The following is a 19023-nucleotide window of genomic DNA, read 5'->3' on the forward strand; positions in this document are numbered from 1 at the left end:
ATGGGTTTTCTCTCCCTTAGCCTCGTGCCCAATTTCCAGGATAGGCTGCAGACTGCCGTGACCCTCATCAGGACAAGTGGTTAAAGAAAATGAATGGATGTATGATTTCCAGGTATTTCAGATAAGATGGGCCAATAATGTTTTAAAATTCTGAAATGTAAAAATGTATGTGTGTGTGTCAGTTTTGGTGTCTGTGAACTCTGAGACCTTGCATATTCAGGTCACAACTGGTTGCACTAAAAACATAAAAAGTTGCACATTTTCAGTAACAGAACATTTAAGGCTCCGAAAAACAAAAAATACAAATATTTTAAAAGCATGTTTCATTAATTTTTGTTGTTTACATGTTTCATGTAATTGTTTTATTTGCATTAAAAATATCGATTTCAAAATTATTTTTGTGAACTACTCTAACTAGACTGGAAACATGTACATGAGGGCTCAGAGTTTGAAGACTGTTTTTTCTTCTGTATTCCAACAATATTAAAGATCAGATTGTATTGGAAAAACAGAAAAACGTTCCTTTACCACCTTCATGTACTATTCCAAATTTCTACAAACTACTTTGGCATTTTGAACTATCTGCAAAATCAGTTTTAAAGAAAAATAATATAATTCAATATCTGAATTCATTGATTGCACAAAACAAATTAAGGACATTTTAATTTCATATTCTTCACTTCATTCAACTAAAACTTTTAAATTAGCCGATTGGCGCAGTTATTACTACTGATTTTAATACTGAAATACCCTTCTTTACATAAAATAACGTAGTAACTAAAAGAGAAAAAGAGACCGGATGAAAATAAGGTTCTGGATGGTAAACTCCTCATCGCTCCAAAATTATCCGCGGCGCCAAAGACTGCAGTTACGTCCTCTGCTGGCTGTGTGAAACTTTACCCTATTTGTTACCCGGAAGTTATCGGGCCGAACTTCCTGCTGCCCGCTACGCACCTGGCTGGCGCTGTTATTGTAAGTACGACATTTACTGTTGTTCATTTTATCTTTTTCGGTTGCCAGCAGTGTCGTGAGTGGCTGCATGCGGAATTTATGGTGTCAGTAAGATTGCATAAATTATTTATTATTATTTTTATATGACAGTTATTCTGAAAACACTGATATATTTAGATATTTCTATATTGGTGTTCGTCATTTTACACTACTATTCCCATTATGCACCGCTCGCAGGAGTGGACTCACTTCCGCACTTTTCGTACTCCATTTTTCACAGCAGTAGGTTGACGGTGGAAGAAACAAAAAAGGTGTGCTCCTTAGCCGATTTTATATTAAACCGTCCTTTTGATATATTATGTAACTATGTTTTAGGCGTTTTAAAGCGCGTGTGTAAGTGTACTGTAGTAAAACTGGTGGTGTCTACTAGGTTTTAGCTGGCCTAGAGAAGTAGCGCATTAGCTAATCATGCTAGCGCGCTAGCGAGTGAGAACGTCATCGGTTACTTATTATTTATTTAATCAAACATTACCAAATAAATGTCATCAGTAGCGTGCAGATTAAGAAGATTTAGTCTTACTGCACACTGAGCATTTTATATGTTTCACAGAAGTACAAAAAAGTCACACTTCCCTTTTGAGATGAGAGAGAGAGGTCAGAGTCAGAGGAGGAAACCATATCATAGCTAAGCTATGGCATAGCGGATGCACACGTCTGATTTACATAAAATCTGTGGAGTAATAATATTATAATTAAATGTTTGTGTTCTTGCTGATATAGGCTAATTTGCGCTGATGGACAGAAACGCATGTGTATTTGCTTAATTAAAATAGGTGGAAGTTGCTGTCACATCCCGCAGTACAATTCAGTTGAGTCTGTATCACTTCACTGAGCTCATCATGCGATTTGGAGTCCTTAAGATTTTTTCCTTCTTGTTAACCATACTTTATTTTCTTTTTCGTGATTTCAAAAAGGATCCCTTGCAGGGAGGGGCAAAAAAAAATCTCTTGTACTCCTTTTCAAAAGGCTTTTGTTTGTGTATACATGAAACATTTTAACTAACTTTACCAACACCATTGTTTCAGGTCTCTGAGCATTTGGTGCAGATATTTCTTCTTGGTTTAACCTCGTGGCTAATATCGGCCCATCATGTGGGATGGCCCTCGACCCGGTCCACGCGGTGGGCCGCTGTTACGGTAAGCAGCATGAAAAGATGCCCTGAACTTGTGTAAGTTTTTGACTGATCACATAGGATATGCAGCTGTTTGTAAAGTTTTATGTTTTCATCTTAATAAAAGTGATTTGTCTGTTTTTTTGCAGTGGGGAAATGTTTGAAGGCAGAGAATGCCCTGTGCCAGATTTCAGAGGGAGGGATTCCATGCATATGGGCCATAGGCCCCCTGACCGGCCCCCTATGGACATGAGGCGGTTTGAGCGTCCGCCTGACATGAGACCTCGAGACATGGAGCCTTTAGACATTCGGGGAAGAGATCAGCATCGGGACTTCTTCAGGCCAGGTGATGAAGCTGATGTGGGTATGAGAAGGCGATATGAAATGGATATGAGGAACAATGTTCAAGGTCCCCCAAATTTTATGGGTCCTCTCCGACACCCAGTAGACATAGGTGGAAGAGACATGAAACCAAGAGGAATCAGGGAAGGAGATGGGTCATTCATGGATATGAGAGACAGAGAGCGGTATCGTGGTGAGATGCCAACTTTCGGTGAACCTCCCATGGATTCTAGGAGACGGCACCCTATGAACAATGTGGGAAGAGATGAGGGGTTTAGGGACTTTGGTGATCGATCTCGCATGGGCATGAAGGAAATAGATGGTTTCAACATGGATATGAAACCAAGGGAAAGGGAGATGATGGACTTTGACAGGAGAAATGCTCCGTCACTGAACCCCAGGACAAGATTTGAAGCTGACGTTGATTTCAGGAACCGCATGCGACCAACAGAGTTCCGAGATAGGGACAGGTCTCCTCTGAAATTTGGTGAAAATGATGGGGTGGCAATGGATGTGAGAGGGAGGCCTGACCTACCTCCAGACTTTGCTGGAGTAAACAGATCCAAGTTCAGAGGTGGTGAGGGGAATTTCAGAGAGCAGAACTTTCCAGAGCAGATGGGGTTCCGGGGCCGAGAAGACAAGCCACATTCGGAAGAGTGGCAGGGTCGAGACATGGGGGGGAGAGGTCCTTTTCTGCCACATATGAAGGGAGGACCACCACCTTTTCCAAAAGGCAGAGAGAGATTTAATCCATCCAGAGGCAGAGAAGGTGTGCCAGGGGAAGCTTCTGATTTCCAGGGAAGAGACCGCCCTCCTACTGACTTGCCTCCAGATGGACAAAAAGCGTATGGCTTCCGTCCACCTGGAAGAGAACCTATAGAAGCCCAGAACTGGGAAAGAAATGCATCAACTGATAACCACTTTCCTGGTCAGGATTCTTCTTTTTCCTGCAAAGGCCTGCTGGAACCCACCCGGCCACATATGGACCCACCACCCTTAAATGTTCCAGACAGGGTGAATGATAAGTGTTGGCCTATAGACCAGGATCCACAGCAAGACCAGGCTGTACCGATGAGTGGAAGACCTCCATTCCTTAGAGGCTTGGAGCCATCCCAAGGAAAGATCTTGGACCACCATAGCTCAGATAATTGCTCCAATTTCAATGAGTCAAAAGACCTATCTTCTGGTAAAGCTCCTGAGGGGGAGAAGCCGACTGGAGGTCAGGAAGATTTTCCAGATAGCAACAGTAGTGACTGCAGAGACCAGGACTACAGGGATATTGATTACAGAACAGGATCAGGTCATTCCTATGACTATGACCATGGGGAGCCACATATAACTGAAAACACTCCAAAAGAATCCAATCCAACCCCACCACAGAGATTTGATGACTCTGTCTCTCAGGTAAGCATGTTACACTTTATCATAGAAACCCTACTTTGAAGTAGCAAGAAAGCATGTAGCTCAAGTTTAACAATAGTTTTTGGTTTACTACATGAGGTATATTTATGACATAATTCAGATGTTAAAAGTAAGTTTATGGTATTACTTGTTTCCCTAGTGTGTTACAATCTGATGTTTTTGTTCTGAAATCATCCCATGAAGGATCAAGATTATAGAGCTGGTGCAGCTGTAAAGGAAAAGGCATCAAACACCATTTCCATTACAGGAATTCCCAAAACAGCCACAATGGAGCAGGTATGTAGATGATATGATTAAAAAGTGATGTGCTACACAATACATTATTCAACCTCCCCTTGTGTTTTGTATGCAGCTGTAATTTATTTTCAAAAATATAAATGTACTTCAGACTTGTTTTTGCACACATCCAAGTGATGAAGCAACTTATTATTTCATCTTTTTTGTAGATCCTTGGTGCGTTTGCAGTCCGTGATGGCGTCCCTATGCAGGGCATGAAGATAAAGAATGTTGTGCCAGGTGAGACACTGTTTCCAGTGAAGAGTCCGCAGATTTAGGCAGAACGATACGAAAAGAATGTTACGCAAACCATTTCGCTGCACGATATGTGAATCTCATTTAAGGAAAGCTTTGAAGACTGCGTTCTCTCTGAGAAGTTGTCCATCAGTCCAAACTTGTGATCATGACTGATGGGGAGGGTGCAGGGCTTTCTGCATAACAAATGCATTTTTATTCTACTTGCCTGTAGTGTACAAAATTTCATCAACAACGTTCCTTGGTGCCTTTCATTCACAAAACCATCTTCTTTGAGTGATTGCCGGACTTGTACCTTTCCAGTATCAGCGATTCCATATGGCAAAGCTCTTGAATCGCTTTTCCATCTTTAGTTGGTATTTCTTGTGAAATGGTACCAGTTTTTGTCTTAATTAGTTTTCAAAATAAAAGGTACGAACATGCCCTACAAAAGTTAGTTCTCTTAAGGCCTAATTCCTACTGATTGTATTGGCATGTATTGGTCATTTTAAATTTAGCATGTTTGAACAGTTTCCTTCAAACGGATACTTGTGTTGCTTTTTAAACTTTCTTTCATGACTGGCAACTTTGAAATATCTTAGAGAAAATGTTCTGAGTGTTTGATTCATTGGTTGTAAAGTTATGTTGTCTTCTCCGAACGTACATTTTTTTCTTAGTCATGTATAACGTACTCTTCTTGCCAAGAATTCAGCGCAGTCCTAAATGACTTATTAGTTGTGACTACAGGAAGCTTGGCCGCGTGTACTCAATAGTATATCAGCTTACCAAATGAAACAAACATGACTCGTTGCATATATATCATTGCAGTACGCAGCACCTTGCTGCTCTCGTCGACTCGGTTTGGAATTAATTTGCATATTCCGTGGCATTGTACATCACTCAGCATTAACTTCTAATATCAGATCTTTTTAAAGCATGCACAGCTAGGTTATTTTCTTCTTTGTTCTGACGGTTTATATCGAGTTTCTCTGACTTTTAGCCTTGAATTAAACAATTATGTTTATGTAATTTTGGTGTACGTTAATCAGAACTATACTTTTTCTAAAATGGAAACAGGCTTCTATTGTTCATGTTGTCCGTTGCAACATATGTGTTTAGATGAAAATGTTCACCTTGTGGAGAAGTTGGCTATCTCAAGTTGTAAATATACTGTGGGTTTTGAGGGACCGTTGCAGAACACCTTGGACTACCGTACAGATGTGTTGTGTGTTTATGTTGTTTTATGGTAGGTTAGTATAGTATGAAGACAATTATGTCAGCCTCTTCCTGGAACGTCTAGTGTGGCATCTTCTGTCTTGTTTTGGGCTTGAGTTATAACTAGACAAAACGGGATTAATACAAACATTAAGTTAGGAAGTTTTTTTGTTTTGCATCACTTGCATTTGCGAATTTGTAGCAGTTTTGGATATTCAGTGGTATGCATATGCATTAAACGTGTGGCTTTCCCATATGTCTTTAAAAAAATCATCTGGTTCAACTTGGCAGAAATGAAAAATAAGACCTGCTTTAGTCTTGGCAGATCTGTCCAGCTCGTTTGTTTGGTTTGATGTGAAATGTGCAACTTTTCGTGTATCAGGAAGTTGTTGTGAATTGCTTAGAAGGGGGAAAATACATTGTGTGTATCACAGTGTAGCAGACCCAACCAAAAGAAGTACCATGATTTACACTGGGGAGGGGACCTAATTGTGTTGGTTTGGTGTGAAGTCTCAAAAAAAAAAAAAATTCGCTCTTTAAAGAACATTCGTTGATTCTCATTTAAAAAAATGCAACATCTGCTGTATTTTTATTTATTTTTTGCTGTTATCCTGAACTGGCACTGACTAACACAGATCCATCTGTATTTTAAATGCTGTCCCCAGGTTACAGCTACGATACGGCCTATGTGGAGTTTTTAAACATCGAGGATGCAGTCCACTTCATGGAGTCCAACCAGGTGGCCCTTCCTCGCCGCACTACAACTGCTGTCTCGCCGGGCAGGACAAAGGCCTGGGCTGGGAATGGCGTGTGGGGTTGGGTTGGAAGGGCGGTGGAGGGAGGGACTATTTGCTTCTGTCCATATGTGGGTTCTTACCTGGGTGGGGGGTGGGGATAGCTACACTGTTTAAGCTTGTGATGTATTTATAGTTGGTGTTCTGATGGAAGTGGCGTGTTATGCAGTAAGGAAATTACGTGAAGTTCTAGGAGAATTATTAGTCTGTGTGCTTTGAAATGGTGGGGTTTGGGCGGTGGGGTGGACCAGTAGAATTCTCTGGTGGCACTGTTTTGGATGCACTGTTGTTCCCAGTTAGCCCTTTGTGCCCGTGAGACTATCATCGACAAATATTAATGTCACTAAATCTAGGCCATTAATGGTATTTGAAGTTTTCATTGAGTCTTTCTTGGCCTGTCTAATAGATGATAGGTTTTTCTTTTGAAGTATGTTACAATACGGTATTACACTTAACGTGTTATAATATCTAGACGAAAATGGTAACAGAAGCTGATCACTTATTTCAAGGGAGGAGTGGAAGACAAACGTGCGGTTTGTTTTTGGCAACATGCTGAACTCAGGATTTCTGGATGTAGTCATTTGTTACTGTGAGTATAAAGCAATAGGTTTTCGTCAAAGTAAAATCAGGGACACTACTCTGTATGCTACTTGCTAACGCATTGCATCGTTGTATTTGGGGGTGAGCATATTCTGTGCAATCCAGTTTCGTTATCAGTAGCGACAGTGGAAATAACTTTTCAGCTTGGCAGGTGTGAATGGTTTTGATGTAGTTTTTGTATGTGGAACATGGTGAATGATTGAAGCTTTGAGGAGGCTTGTAATGTTTTACAATTTGTCCTGTTGCATCAAGGTAATAAAATGTTGATGGGTGTTTTGGTTGGACATATGTGGAGTTACTTATTAGGGTTTGAGTGCGTAGCTGTAAAGACTGCTGCATTTCAATATATCAGCTGTGCAACCTGTTGAACAGGAAACACTTGGAAATCCGTTTGTTTTTCTCTCTGCTGGCAAATTTTGTCCGTGTAACTTGCTGTTTTTAAAAAAAAAAAAAAAAAAAAAAAACAGATATGAGTTGCAGGTTCTGGATGCACAGATTACTGAACAGTGATTATAAAGTTTTAAGTTTGAATTATTCAAGGAATTCATGGGAGCTTTTGGGATTAACTTAAATGGGTAATGAAATAATTATTTGATCTACAAAGTTTTATGATGTGGAAACCATATGCTTGGATTGCATCTTTGCACCATTATTGTTTGTAATGTGCAGGTCCTCAGCGTTCTTACGAAGCTGCTCTGATCCCTACATTTTGCATATTCTAGGTCAAAGGTTGGCGTACTGCTTTTCAGTGAAATACTGAGGAGTCCTTGGAGCCTCTCATCAACATGTTTTACTTCTCTGATTTTCTTCCAAGTTCTTGCCACTGCATTCCTCTAGCCATTGCTGTTTCTTTGCTCTACGTTTTGAACAGGTTCCTCCTTCGGGGGTTTTTTGAAGCCTCCACTCTTTGTGACTTCCTTGCCTTTGGAATAGCTTATGTGTAATCGTCTTTCACTGGAGCTGTGGCCCTTTCTTTGTGGGGCACAGATCTTCTCATTCACCAGCACAACACATCCGCTTGAATGAGGGGTTGTTGAGTGTGACCCTTCAGAGGAGTTTTCAAATATACCAAGAAAACAGTTCTTATTTACTTTGACTGACGTTACCGATTTGTGTTTTCACTTTCGTCTCCGTACGGATTTTCCCCCCTTCTCTGCTTTGTAAAAGCTTTGAGCCAACCTGTGGTCCCTCCACTTGGAGAGTGGAGAAGTGAACAACTCTTCTACGTGGGACGGAGTCAGGCTGCTAATGTTGGTTTTTGGAGAAAGTTAAAACAAGCATTTACAATTATTGGTATGTTATTGTTATTGGTATGTTTGGGATGGATCTGCTTGGCACATTGTTCAGTTTTTTTTTCCTTTTTTATAAATGGGTGTGTGTCGCATTTGCACTTTTTATCATTAAAAGAAATGCTGGGTTATTCTGTTAACTTAAAACACAAGTTGCACACGTGCAGGTCACTTTTGTGGTCCGCTGTTTGAACTTAACAGCCTTTATTAACAACTGGAAACAAGTCTTTGCTGACCGTTTCATTGCAAATAATTGTTCATGGGTTAACTTGTAAAGCTTGAATTCATCATTATAAACCCCTTGCATCACATCTGTATACAGTTTTTTTTATTTTTTTATTTTTTAATTGAAGACCGCACAATGTTTACAGTGCTAAGTTAAAGGATTTTTTTTCCTCATTTTAATCTTTTTACCGCTTTCATTCATCTGCGTTGCAGTCTGAAAAAGGAAGGTTTCTGAGTTCTTGTGTACATTCTGTGGCTCAAGTAGCAGTGGGTTTGTTGATTGACCAAGATATTGGCTTTCAGTCGTTCATGGAGCACCTCAGGCAGGGAAATTTGAACGTCAAATTTCAAAGTCCTAACTGGCAAAATGCATGAGTATATGATAGGAATGATTATAGACAACAGCTGAAGCAGAAGCATAAAACTCTATTTTTGGTTGTTTTTAAGGCCATCAGTAATTTATTATGGATCTAGACTAATCTTATTCAGAATTCAGATATACTTGTCAGAATATACAGTATAATGGCATTTTCTGTCTTGCAAAAATATGCATGCTGTAGCATGAGTATTGTTGAGAATTTCAGAGACTGTTTACACCATTCCAAATTCATGTGCCTGAATTTCTGTATATCTCCCTTGCAAAGGAAAAAATAGCAAAGAAATCAGTCCACTGGAATACACAGTGGAGATCAGAAAATTGTATGCGCAAGTTAATCAAATGCTTCCTTGAAATGACTATCATTGTTTCTTACTTTTTTCCTTGATGCATTAAGCTGAATGTCTTATCTGTACTTAAAAGCACTACCGTCAAGCTGAAAAACAAGCTTGTCTTCAGTATAAGCTGCTGGCAATTTTGATTGTGCATTCAGTGGAAATGCAAAACATCTTTCTTGTGAACCGCAAAACCAAAGGTAGTAATGGGATCTAGTGGTCAGAGCAGTGACCAGCTGTAACTGCTGCTACTGACCACTTCAGACTGCCTCTGTCGTGGCAGTACCCCTGCGCATGCCTCGCGTTTTTAGAAAGTCTGCCCCTCCTGCCACATGCCTGGTGCAGAAACAGGTCAGAGAAGGGTGACTCATACAGCCCCCAAAGACCAGGACTGACAAAGTGGACTCTTCATCCTTTGCAGGGAGCACTGAAGGTTGGCACTAAAACAGCACTGATGAGGTACATTCAGCCAGATGGGACAGGCAAGGAAACATTGGTAAGTCCCAGGCATAGCACTGCTCTTTTTTCATGCATCGTGGTGAAATGTTATCCATTAGATTGCTTTTGTTCCTTTTTATTGTAGATGCATAATCCATTTTTATCAGTGGAGATTGTTAGTAAAGTTTCTGCTTTTAATCAATACCTGTTTGCTCACTTCAAAATTAACAATCCATACAAATGTCTGGAAATGTAACATGAAACTGGAAATATGTATGGCTATAGTACTGCCATGATTGTTCTTGTTTACCAAAAATGCAGCAGCCGGTAAGGAATAAGGATACCCAGCCTCTGGATGCCCCTCTCATCAACCCTGCTGTGGTTAAGACAGAGCCCATAGAGACAGCGAATCCTGAGAGCCATGACCCCATGGAGATGCCTGGTGAACTCCCACAGGGACAGTGGCAGCGCAGCTCCAACCTGACTCCAGAGGCATGGCAACAGCAAGTGGACCAGCAGCTGCAGCAGCAACAGACAGAGTCCCTGGCAGCTAGGATCCCACGCCTCCCACTACGCCCTATGGACCCAATCTTCAAAGAGAGCAAGAGTATGCGAATGCTGCTTTACGGCACAATCCAGTGTTATTTCAGCAGGAAGCTCGAAATAGAATTGTGGCAAATTACCCATTGTGTTATCTGAACACTAAATGCAAAGAACAAATTTTAGGTTTCAGATGTATATTTTGCGCCTGTACCTGACTAGCTAAAGGTAGATTTCTGGTTTATCCCTGAAATGCAAAAGAAGCTGTTGAGAAAGAAGCTGTTTTTGTATTACAAAGAAATGAGAGCTCATACCATTTGGCTGTTTTATTCTCAGCCATGATAATTAAGAATGTGAAGCCCACCACCACGGTAGAAACCATTCTGAAGGCCCTGGACCCATATGCATACTTGGATGAGAGAAATGTTCGGCTGGTTCGTGGCAAGCCACTGGGGGCCAAGTGCTTCTGCTTTGTGGACATGGACTCCCATGAGGTGTGTTAGCATAGTTTAAGAAAAAGTACTGTAATTGTCAAGAAGTTTTCACACACCTACATGTTGTATTTTCATGATCTTTTTATGTTAATGTACTAAAAATATCACTGATTTCAGCAAGTGACACGGCTGGTGGAGGTCCTTACCAAACCACCTCCTCTCATGATAGATGGAGTCCGTGTTTATGTGGAGGTGGCCAAACCTCTAAAAAACCAGAAGTGAGTACATCTCAGCATAAATACCAGTTTGTTTTACACTGTATATTAATCCATATGTATGTAGTTAACAGCTACAGAATTATTGTAATAAACTCATCCTCTTTTTCAGTCAGTGCATTTTTTACAGATTGCTTGCTGTTACCCTATAGACCTAGAAAAAGAGGAAAAAAAAAAAAAAATTACTCATGCATTTATAATTTGGAGTTAAACATAAAAATGACTCTCTAGTCTAAGTGTATACTTAAATCTGACGTAGCATGATGAAGAAGCTTTTTAAATACACTTGTACCTCATTAACATCCGACAAGCAGATTTTCAAAGATACATTTCCAAGTTTACATTACTTTGATTACTGGTCTGCTTCCTAATTTTTTTCTGGGGAATGAAAAAGAGCCTGCGGTTCCACTTTCTGCCATTAGAGGCAGCAGAACGCATTAAGGAAAAAAAACTGCAGGGAGGGAAAGCATGTAGTTTCTCCAATTTGTGTGCATATTTCAAAATGTATTTCTATATCTAGAAAATAAAGATTATAACTAATGTTCAGTTGATTTTAGCTTTATCTGAGGTTTTTAACAACCTAACGTATGAATTGCAGGATATTAAGATGTAGTGGGTGGAATTGTCAACAGTTCCAAGTTACAACCTGACATATGCTCCCAATGTTCTCTGCAAGTTGAGGGTACAAGTGTACCAGTATTTGCTACTGGAATCACATGTTATTGAAAAAGACTTTGCAAATGTGATAGAATAAGTGATTTTTAAAAATCATTTTCCAGGAACAAATGATGAAAAAGTATAACCACATACAAAAAACACCAGTGTTCGACTTATTTTTGTTATTTATTCCATTTTAATGTGCTAAACATCTGTTAGGGTCATTTTGGCGTGAACTTGGGGTTGGAACAAATTAGAATTTTTCACCATAAGAAGTAATTTCATAATGCTGTTTTTCTGATATGCAGTTTGTTTTCAGGAATGATTTAGGACCAGCTAATGGGAGATAAGTGTGCATAAAATGTTAAGTCTATCACTGTCTCTTAGATTTTTTTCCTTAAGTTACAGGAAAGACTATGACAAATCTAGCACTTCTCTACTTGGGTACCCCCCAGACATAATGGAGGTGAGTAGTGCACCTGGAGAAATGTGATTACAACTAAATTCCATCTCAAACTTACTTAGTCATGCGCTATTAGTATTGAAATATACTGTAATAAAAATAACAATTTCCTCTTCTGCAGCAGCAGTACTATGCTCAGGCTGTCCAAGCACCTATGGGAACTCCAGCTCTCATTCAAGGTAGCAGTTTTTGAGTTCTGATAAGTGTGGTATTATTAGAACGCAGTAATGCTAGCAGTCCAATTGCCTTGTGTCTGTTTCACATGCTGTTACCACCTCTATAGTCTGGATTTTGGAGAAACTAATTCTAAAATGAACAATTGCATTTTGTTCTCACAGGAGACCCTATGGTGTCATCAAACAGAGATCCAGCTTTGACCTCGGACCCTCACTTGAATTCAAACTTGGCACAGGTGAGGTGCCTGCCAGTAGGTAGTAGATATTTTCAAAATACAAACTTTAAATAAAGCTCTGACAATTTGTTGACTTAATCATATCCCTGTATGTAATTTTAAGGGCATGGCTTATGTGAGCCCTACTATGGGTGATAGCACTTTCCAGGCTTCTGAGCCACAGGTCACCGACACTGTTGCAGTTGTAGCAGCGACTGGAGATGGAGCCTACAGTTACGGTAAGAGGTGTTTTGGACAAAAGGTGTTTTAAATTAGGTTTGGACTTAATTTTGTATATATAGCCTAATGATTTTGTCAGTGCTTTCTCTGGCTCACTGGATTTGGAAGAGTCTATATATTGCCTGACTAAACATAACAATTGACTTTTTCTTATGTTTACTGCAATGGCTGTAAAAATATTTTTTCTGTAGCCACCGAAACTCCTGATATGTCAACATACCTCTATGATGCCACGTCAGGATTCTACTATGACCCCCAGACAACACTTTACTATGATCCCAGCTCAAGGGTAAGTTCTTTTCAACTAGCTACTATTTTATAGGAATTTTCAGGGTTTGTACAGAGCTGTGAAAGTTTGGAAAATGCTTTATTTTAATAGCAGTGATTTCATGGTTTGAAATGTGCTTGAATTTTGAATAAGTCCTTGAAAGTGCTTGCTTTTTTTTAATTCATATATATATAAACAGAATGTTAGATGTAATTAAAAATGTAACTAAAACCACCAGCCAGTCGTTATGTTTTGTTTTGTTACCTTTCCAGAGGCAGCATTCTCTGTTGCGGCGCGTCCGGGGGGGGGGGAGCTCATCACGTGTCATTCGATTTATTGGCGCCTCTATTCACCTGGCGCACGTCCATCTCCCTTAACATGTCTCGCTGTTGTTTTAACAATAACTGGCTGGAAGATGATAAATAACTGCGGTTGCGTCGAGGAACAACAGACAGAAAGGGATAGGATACTGTTCTGTATGCAAAAAAGACAGTGTGTGCGCTATGGGAGAATCAGCCCTCCAGCCAATCCATAGGTTAGCAGAGATATCATAAATATTTCATTAAAACGTCGAATGATTTTATTTAAAAGGATGAAATTTTTTCATGTTGACTCAATATTGCAATCGTGTGAATGCTTTTATAAATAAATAATTTAGTTACAGAATTAAAATGTGTGGAGTAGTAAATCAGCTCTGGGCTCATTGGTTATTTTGCTATACTGTAGAGCTCTGTTGTAGTTAAGTCACCCTAGTAGTATGTGTGAGAGAGAGAACAACATTCAGATTCAGAACATTAGTACTTTCAAAGCTAAGATATGCGATTGATTAATGTTAATTGGGTTCACTGCTTAGCGCTTTTCTAGATGGTTCTCTTTACTGCCGTTTGGTTAAATGATGTAGACGTGTAAAGTATAGTCCAGTTGCAGTAGCAAGGGACCATGCCATGTAATGCAGAAAAAAATAAATGTTTAATATGTACATGTAAAAAAAATTATATTAATTCATAAGCCTAAATGAATTACTTTGGACTGATGGATGGTAGCAAAACTAAAAGCAAAGAAAAAGAGGATAACCGAAGATATTCAGGTTCTCTACACATCTGCTGATCAGATGTGCAGAGAAGGCAAAGAAACTTGGAAAACAGCGTAACTTCAAAATCAAATGGACTTCGAAGAGCTGCTAAAGAAAAAGAGCAGTCTCTAGAAAGTGTGGAGTTTCAAACAGATGAGAAGCTAAAGGAGTTGAAAGCGCTTCCGTGAAAATATGAACTAAATATAATCATAAATTGTATTCGTATTGAGGATTCTAGTCTTATAGCTTGATACTTTAAGTTAAGGGGGCGCTGTTTAAACTTACTAATGGTGGCTTTTGTCAGTTTAAATAATATTGCATCAAGGAATTAAATGCTAGTACTTGAAAAATGGATTTACAGACCTTGAAAGTGCTTAAAAAGTGCTTAAATTTCACTCTTAAATCTTAACGCACCCTGAGTTTTGTTGATCATTCTTAATCATTTGAAACAGTTGCCACTCTTAGATGATTTTGTGACTAAAGTTATGTTTAACTCCTCTAGTGATCAGAACTCCTTACATGTGACTTTGAAAAGATAACCATACTGTTGCTTTAGTGCAGACAAGGCTGTTAATTTTTGTTTTTTCCTCTCTCCTTGATCTGTATGCACAGTATTTCTACAATGCACAGACCCAGCAGTATCTGTACTGGGACACGGTAACCAAGAACTATGTCCCAGTAGCAGGGTATACAACAGACACACAGCCCCCTGTGGCCCAGGCTGCTGCCATTGTGGCACAGACTAGTGGCCCTGTGATGGCAGTAGCAGAGACCCCAACACCTGAAACCCCACAGGAGGCAAAGACCACAGACAGCACTCCTGAAAAGAAGGAAGAGGAGGACTCTGCACCTCGCCCAGAGAAGAAAGAGAAGGAAAAAGAGGAGAAACCCAGGAGTCTGGCAGCATTCAAGGTTGCAATCCTGGCCTAAAGTGTGTTGTACCCTTACAAAGTATATAGAGAACCTGTTCCTGTTGCTGCAGTGTTTGTGTAAAACTGCAGTTCTTTACCAGATACTGAAGGTTAGGTCTTTGACTTAATATGTATGGCACAAAGGCTGATTTATTTTCTTGCTGTTAGCATGAAATGTCTACACTTTGTGAGTACTTAGATTATGACTGAACAGATTGTGGGCCACACATTGGAAGACTAAAGACTTGTTTCTTAATCAGTTTGTTTGGATCTACAGCTGGCTTTGTCTCTATTATCAGTTTTTGTGTGCATCGTCAAATATTGTTTTTAAGCAATAGCTTTGTTATCCAGATCATGAAAGACATGGAGCGCTGGGCCAAGATTCAGAACAGGCAGAAAGAGAGCATCCGCGTGCCATCACCGGTTCTGAAGACACCAAGTACCATGGAAGAAAAGAAAACTTCTAAGGCTGCTGATGCAGCCTTTGCCATTTTTGAGAGGAAGGTAATCTGTTTTAATTCTTTTTTGACTTGGGACAAAATTTCCTGTTACCTCTTTGATCTGCTTTTCAGCATGAAACATTTAGTTGTTTTGTTATATTAGGATGTCAGTACCACATAATCACTGTTTGATTGCCCTGTTTGTTCTGCATTTGTTACTTACTGGCTTTTTGTCAACGTTCTCTGTGGTTTTCCTAGGGGACAGCTGGAGATGACCTCTTTAAAAAGCCGTTAGCACCGCCGAAAAAAGAAGAGAAAAAAGTAAGAACAGGGCAAAACATATAATCATCCTTAATATTAGCTTTCCTGTAGTACAACTTGATTATTCCAACCAGAAGTGACCTTGTAAATGAGACGTGTTGATCCTCAGTCCTTGATGTGTGTATTGGTTTTTGCTCCAACACATTTGTTTAACTGGTCCATTTAGTCTATTATTTAAAAGTATGACTATGTTCTCAAAAAAAAAATCAGTTGCATCCATAAACATTTCAAAAAGTGCTTATCCTGTAAAGGGTAGTGATGGTCTACAGGCTATCCTGGAAGCATAGGGCATAAGCCAAGGTCCACCGTGGGTGTTGGTCCATCACAGGACAACCTCACACTCATTCACTCACATGCACTATGGGCAATTCATAGTCAACATCATATTGCATGCATTTAGACTATTGGACAAAACAAGAGCACCCAGTGCAAATATGGGGAGGGCGTGCAAACTCCACAGTGCTACACCTGGTTCAGATCTGGAATCCATGAACACAAACTTTGTCTGTTTAAAGAGGTAATTAAAATTTAAGAGGTGCAGATATTAGATTACCTGTTTGAAACACAGCATGGAATAAATTTAACCCTAACCATGGAGCTTCCATCCACCACAAGGTTGTCCTAATCCAGTTGTCCTTTTCTTCATGCCACTTAACCACACGCTGTGTGTAGCGCCCAATGGGTTCTCTCGGTCTGCTGGCGGCAGACTATGGGGCAGGCAGTGATGAAGAAGAAGAAGAGAAGCATGAAGTTCCACGGCCTGTGGTCACAACCCAGGCAGAGGAGAAGGAAGACAAGCTGACAGACTGGAAGAAGATGGCATGTCTACTGTGTCGGCGACAGTTCCCCAACAAGGATGCACTGGTGCGACATCAACAGCTCTCCGATTTGCATAAGGTACAGATGTTGGGCCGCCTCCACCTCGCCTGCCCAGTTATCTCCTGAGTATAAGGGTTGTCACTATTGTCATCATACAGGAAAACCATGCTAAAATCAATGACCTTCACTAATATCTATTTTCACAGGTTGTTTTGTAATGGCTGTTTAGTCTTCCACTAGCTTGAACTGTTATATCAGTGTTCAGGGTTTGACTGGAAATGGTAGAAGGTACAACAAACTCAGACTCCAGGCAAAATGGGCGACTTGATGCTCGAAAGAATTCCTTACTGATTTCACATTGTTTGCTAAATGCCAAAAGTATTCAGATTGACATAATGTGTATAGATTAGTGTTTATACGCAAAACCAAGAGTAGCTTGTTTTCCACTGTTTATAAAAAATTGTTTACATAAGTTACTGTACTGTTCGGTGTTGTAACTTTTGACAAAATTCTGTTGATGTTACAACACTAGCATGTTTTAGTTCAAATAATCTACAGTCTATTTAAGCATTGCAGCGCTAGATAACACTTATAACCCAGTAGTGTTTCCCTGCCCTGCAGTCAAGGACAAAAAAAATAAAGAAAAATCAAAGTGGTGCGCACTCACCATGTATTACGTACTTTTGTGTTCTTCCTCATTTTAGCAAAACATGGAAATCCATTTGAAGATTAAGAGGTCTAAAAAGGAGCTGGAGGCTCTGGAGAACCAGGAGAAACAGGTAAGATGTGTTCCAACAAACATGTGATTTTATTTTTACTCAAGATAATTAATTTCAGACTTCTTGTTTCTGCTTTGCCATCTCCTGGAATTAGTTTGACTTTTTAGACTAAGGGTACATGTAATGTTTTGGTTCCTTTTCCTAGCTAAACACAAGAGAGAGAGAAAGGGAGCGGGAACTGACAAGTTCACCAGAAATGAAGAGGAAAAAATACCAAAACTCCTGGTCCAGTGGACCCAGGTCTGTTTTTTTTTTGTTTGTTTTTTTGTTTTGGTTATTAGATTTTAGACGTGTTTATTAATAGTGGTATTTACCTATGTACCTTGTTTCTGAGCACAGGTGGCATCTCTAGGGGGTTTGACGCCTGAATTTTAGACTTGTGCATGTGTAAGCATTTGTCTGTCTGTCTGTCTGATGAGATCCTGTGCGTCACAGAGCTCTGGTTTGTCTACATTCAGGGAAATGCACAAGGTTGGGGACAGGCCTGGACTGGGTGCAGAGACTATGGAGGTACATTTGCATGGATGAATGACTACTTTAATGTTCGAATGCATTTGTGAAGAGGGTCTAATTCCTTCTAAATCTTTAATTTGCAGCGGAAGAAGAAGGAACCAGTGGTCTGGAACCATGCCACATACAAGCAAGCTGTGCGCAAAGCAATGTTTGCCCGTTTCAAGGAGCTCGAGTGACTTGGCTTTGTGTGCAGAAATCTAAGTTATGACTTGAGAAGTCTGTGTGTTTGCTAGGATCCGTCACCTGCCTTCCTCATGGGTGATTGTGTAACTTCATTTTTTGACTTCTGTATCGCATTCCACATTTCTCTGGTCAGGGAATAACAGTATTAGGCAAAGGCCGCTGATGTGCTGAGCCCTGAGTAGAGATGGCTGGTGAGGAGGGGGAAGGTTTAGACAGCAGCAATTGCTGCCTTTGTTGTTGTGAATCGGCTTTCTCTCCTGATTGTCTGCCGCACATACAGAAAACAAGGATGTGGATACACGCCTTGAACTCAGTGGTGGGCGTGCCCTCAGCAGCTGGTGGGATGGTCTAGTGTGATCTTCGGTCTCTTCACACCTTACGGCTTATCCGATGGGTTCCCATTCAACTTGAACGGTTACCTGAAAGGTTTTAAGGATTACTTTTGTGAAGTTAGAATACTTGTATATTGCAATGTGGCTGACGTGTTTTTTGTATTAATAGTTATAAGTCTAGCAGCCGAATGTACTAGGCCCACTACTGTCACCACTGAATCTTGTGAAATGTGCCAGCGGTCGGTTCCAGCAACACTACAGCATTTGTTCTTTTAACACAAGATTTTTACATTTTTTTTTTTGTTCCTGATATGTTCTATAATCTGAATTACATGTAAATTGTTTTAGTAAAAAAAGTGAAACAATGCTTTGTGTTGTTGGTTTGTTGATTGTCTTAAAAGGTACTTCGAAGATTCTAGGAATGTGTATTACACTATACTTTCACAAACTTGCTAAGAGAATTGACTTTAATCTTGTTAGCCACACTGGGGAATAATTTTGAATACATGTCCAGGAGGTGAATGTGTTAGTTTTGCTGAAGAGGTAGTGGTGCAGTGCATTCCCTTTCCCCCATTTCAAGCAGAAGTAAATTGCTTTACTGATGTAAATCCCCAAAAAAGAACACTTGTGCAGTACAAATGGCACATTTGTAAAACTTTGGTTTAACTATTAATAGATCTTCGTGTTAACATGTATGTTTAACTGATTGTTTCCAAG

The 19023-nt window shown here is 39.9% G+C and overlaps 1 protein-coding gene across 6 annotated transcripts; it reads left to right on the forward strand.

Annotated features, from left to right (window-relative positions):
• Positions 1 to 932: 932 nt before the first annotated feature.
• rbm6 (RNA binding motif protein 6) lies at positions 933 to 18672 on the forward strand. 6 transcript variants are annotated; one of them, XM_018756699.2, is made up of 23 exons: positions 933 to 972; positions 2037 to 2147; positions 2272 to 3868; positions 4070 to 4162; positions 4333 to 4402; positions 6277 to 6350; positions 9652 to 9726; positions 9990 to 10275; positions 10545 to 10702; positions 10820 to 10920; positions 11962 to 12040; positions 12159 to 12216; positions 12376 to 12449; positions 12553 to 12667; positions 12860 to 12957; positions 14621 to 14920; positions 15271 to 15423; positions 15618 to 15680; positions 16353 to 16577; positions 17204 to 17278; positions 17424 to 17518; positions 17737 to 17788; positions 17875 to 18672. In XM_018756699.2, the coding sequence occupies exons 2-23, from the start codon at positions 2101 to 2103 to the stop codon at positions 17965 to 17967; spliced, it is 3981 nt and encodes a 1326-aa protein (XP_018612215.2). In that variant the 5' UTR covers positions 933 to 972; positions 2037 to 2100; the 3' UTR covers positions 17968 to 18672. The 6 variants fall into 6 exon arrangements, with proteins under 6 accessions (XP_018612215.2, XP_018612216.2, XP_018612218.2 ...); XM_018756700.2 differs by lacking the exon at positions 933 to 972 and adding an exon at positions 1196 to 1262 and having other exon boundaries at positions 12162 to 12216; XM_018756702.2 differs by lacking the exon at positions 933 to 972 and adding an exon at positions 1196 to 1262 and having other exon boundaries at positions 11977 to 12040.
• Positions 18673 to 19023: the final 351 nt, after the last annotated feature.

This window comes from Scleropages formosus, chromosome 2 (assembly GCF_900964775.1).
Source record: "Scleropages formosus chromosome 2, fSclFor1.1, whole genome shotgun sequence".
NCBI lineage: Eukaryota > Metazoa > Chordata > Actinopteri > Osteoglossiformes > Osteoglossidae > Scleropages > Scleropages formosus.

Bases quoted from the DNA above. Each gene is read 5' to 3' on its own strand.
- rbm6 (XM_018756699.2), top strand. From the start codon at position 2,101: ATGTGGGATGGCCCTCGACCCGGTCCACGCGGTGGGCCGCTGTTACG. The intron at 10,703-10,819 runs GTGTGTTAGCAT...CACTGATTTCAG, and splicing joins TGGACATGGACTCCCATGAG to CAAGTGACACGGCTGGTGGA. The intron at 12,041-12,158 runs GTGAGTAGTGCA...CCTCTTCTGCAG, and splicing joins ACCCCCCAGACATAATGGAG to CAGCAGTACTATGCTCAGGC.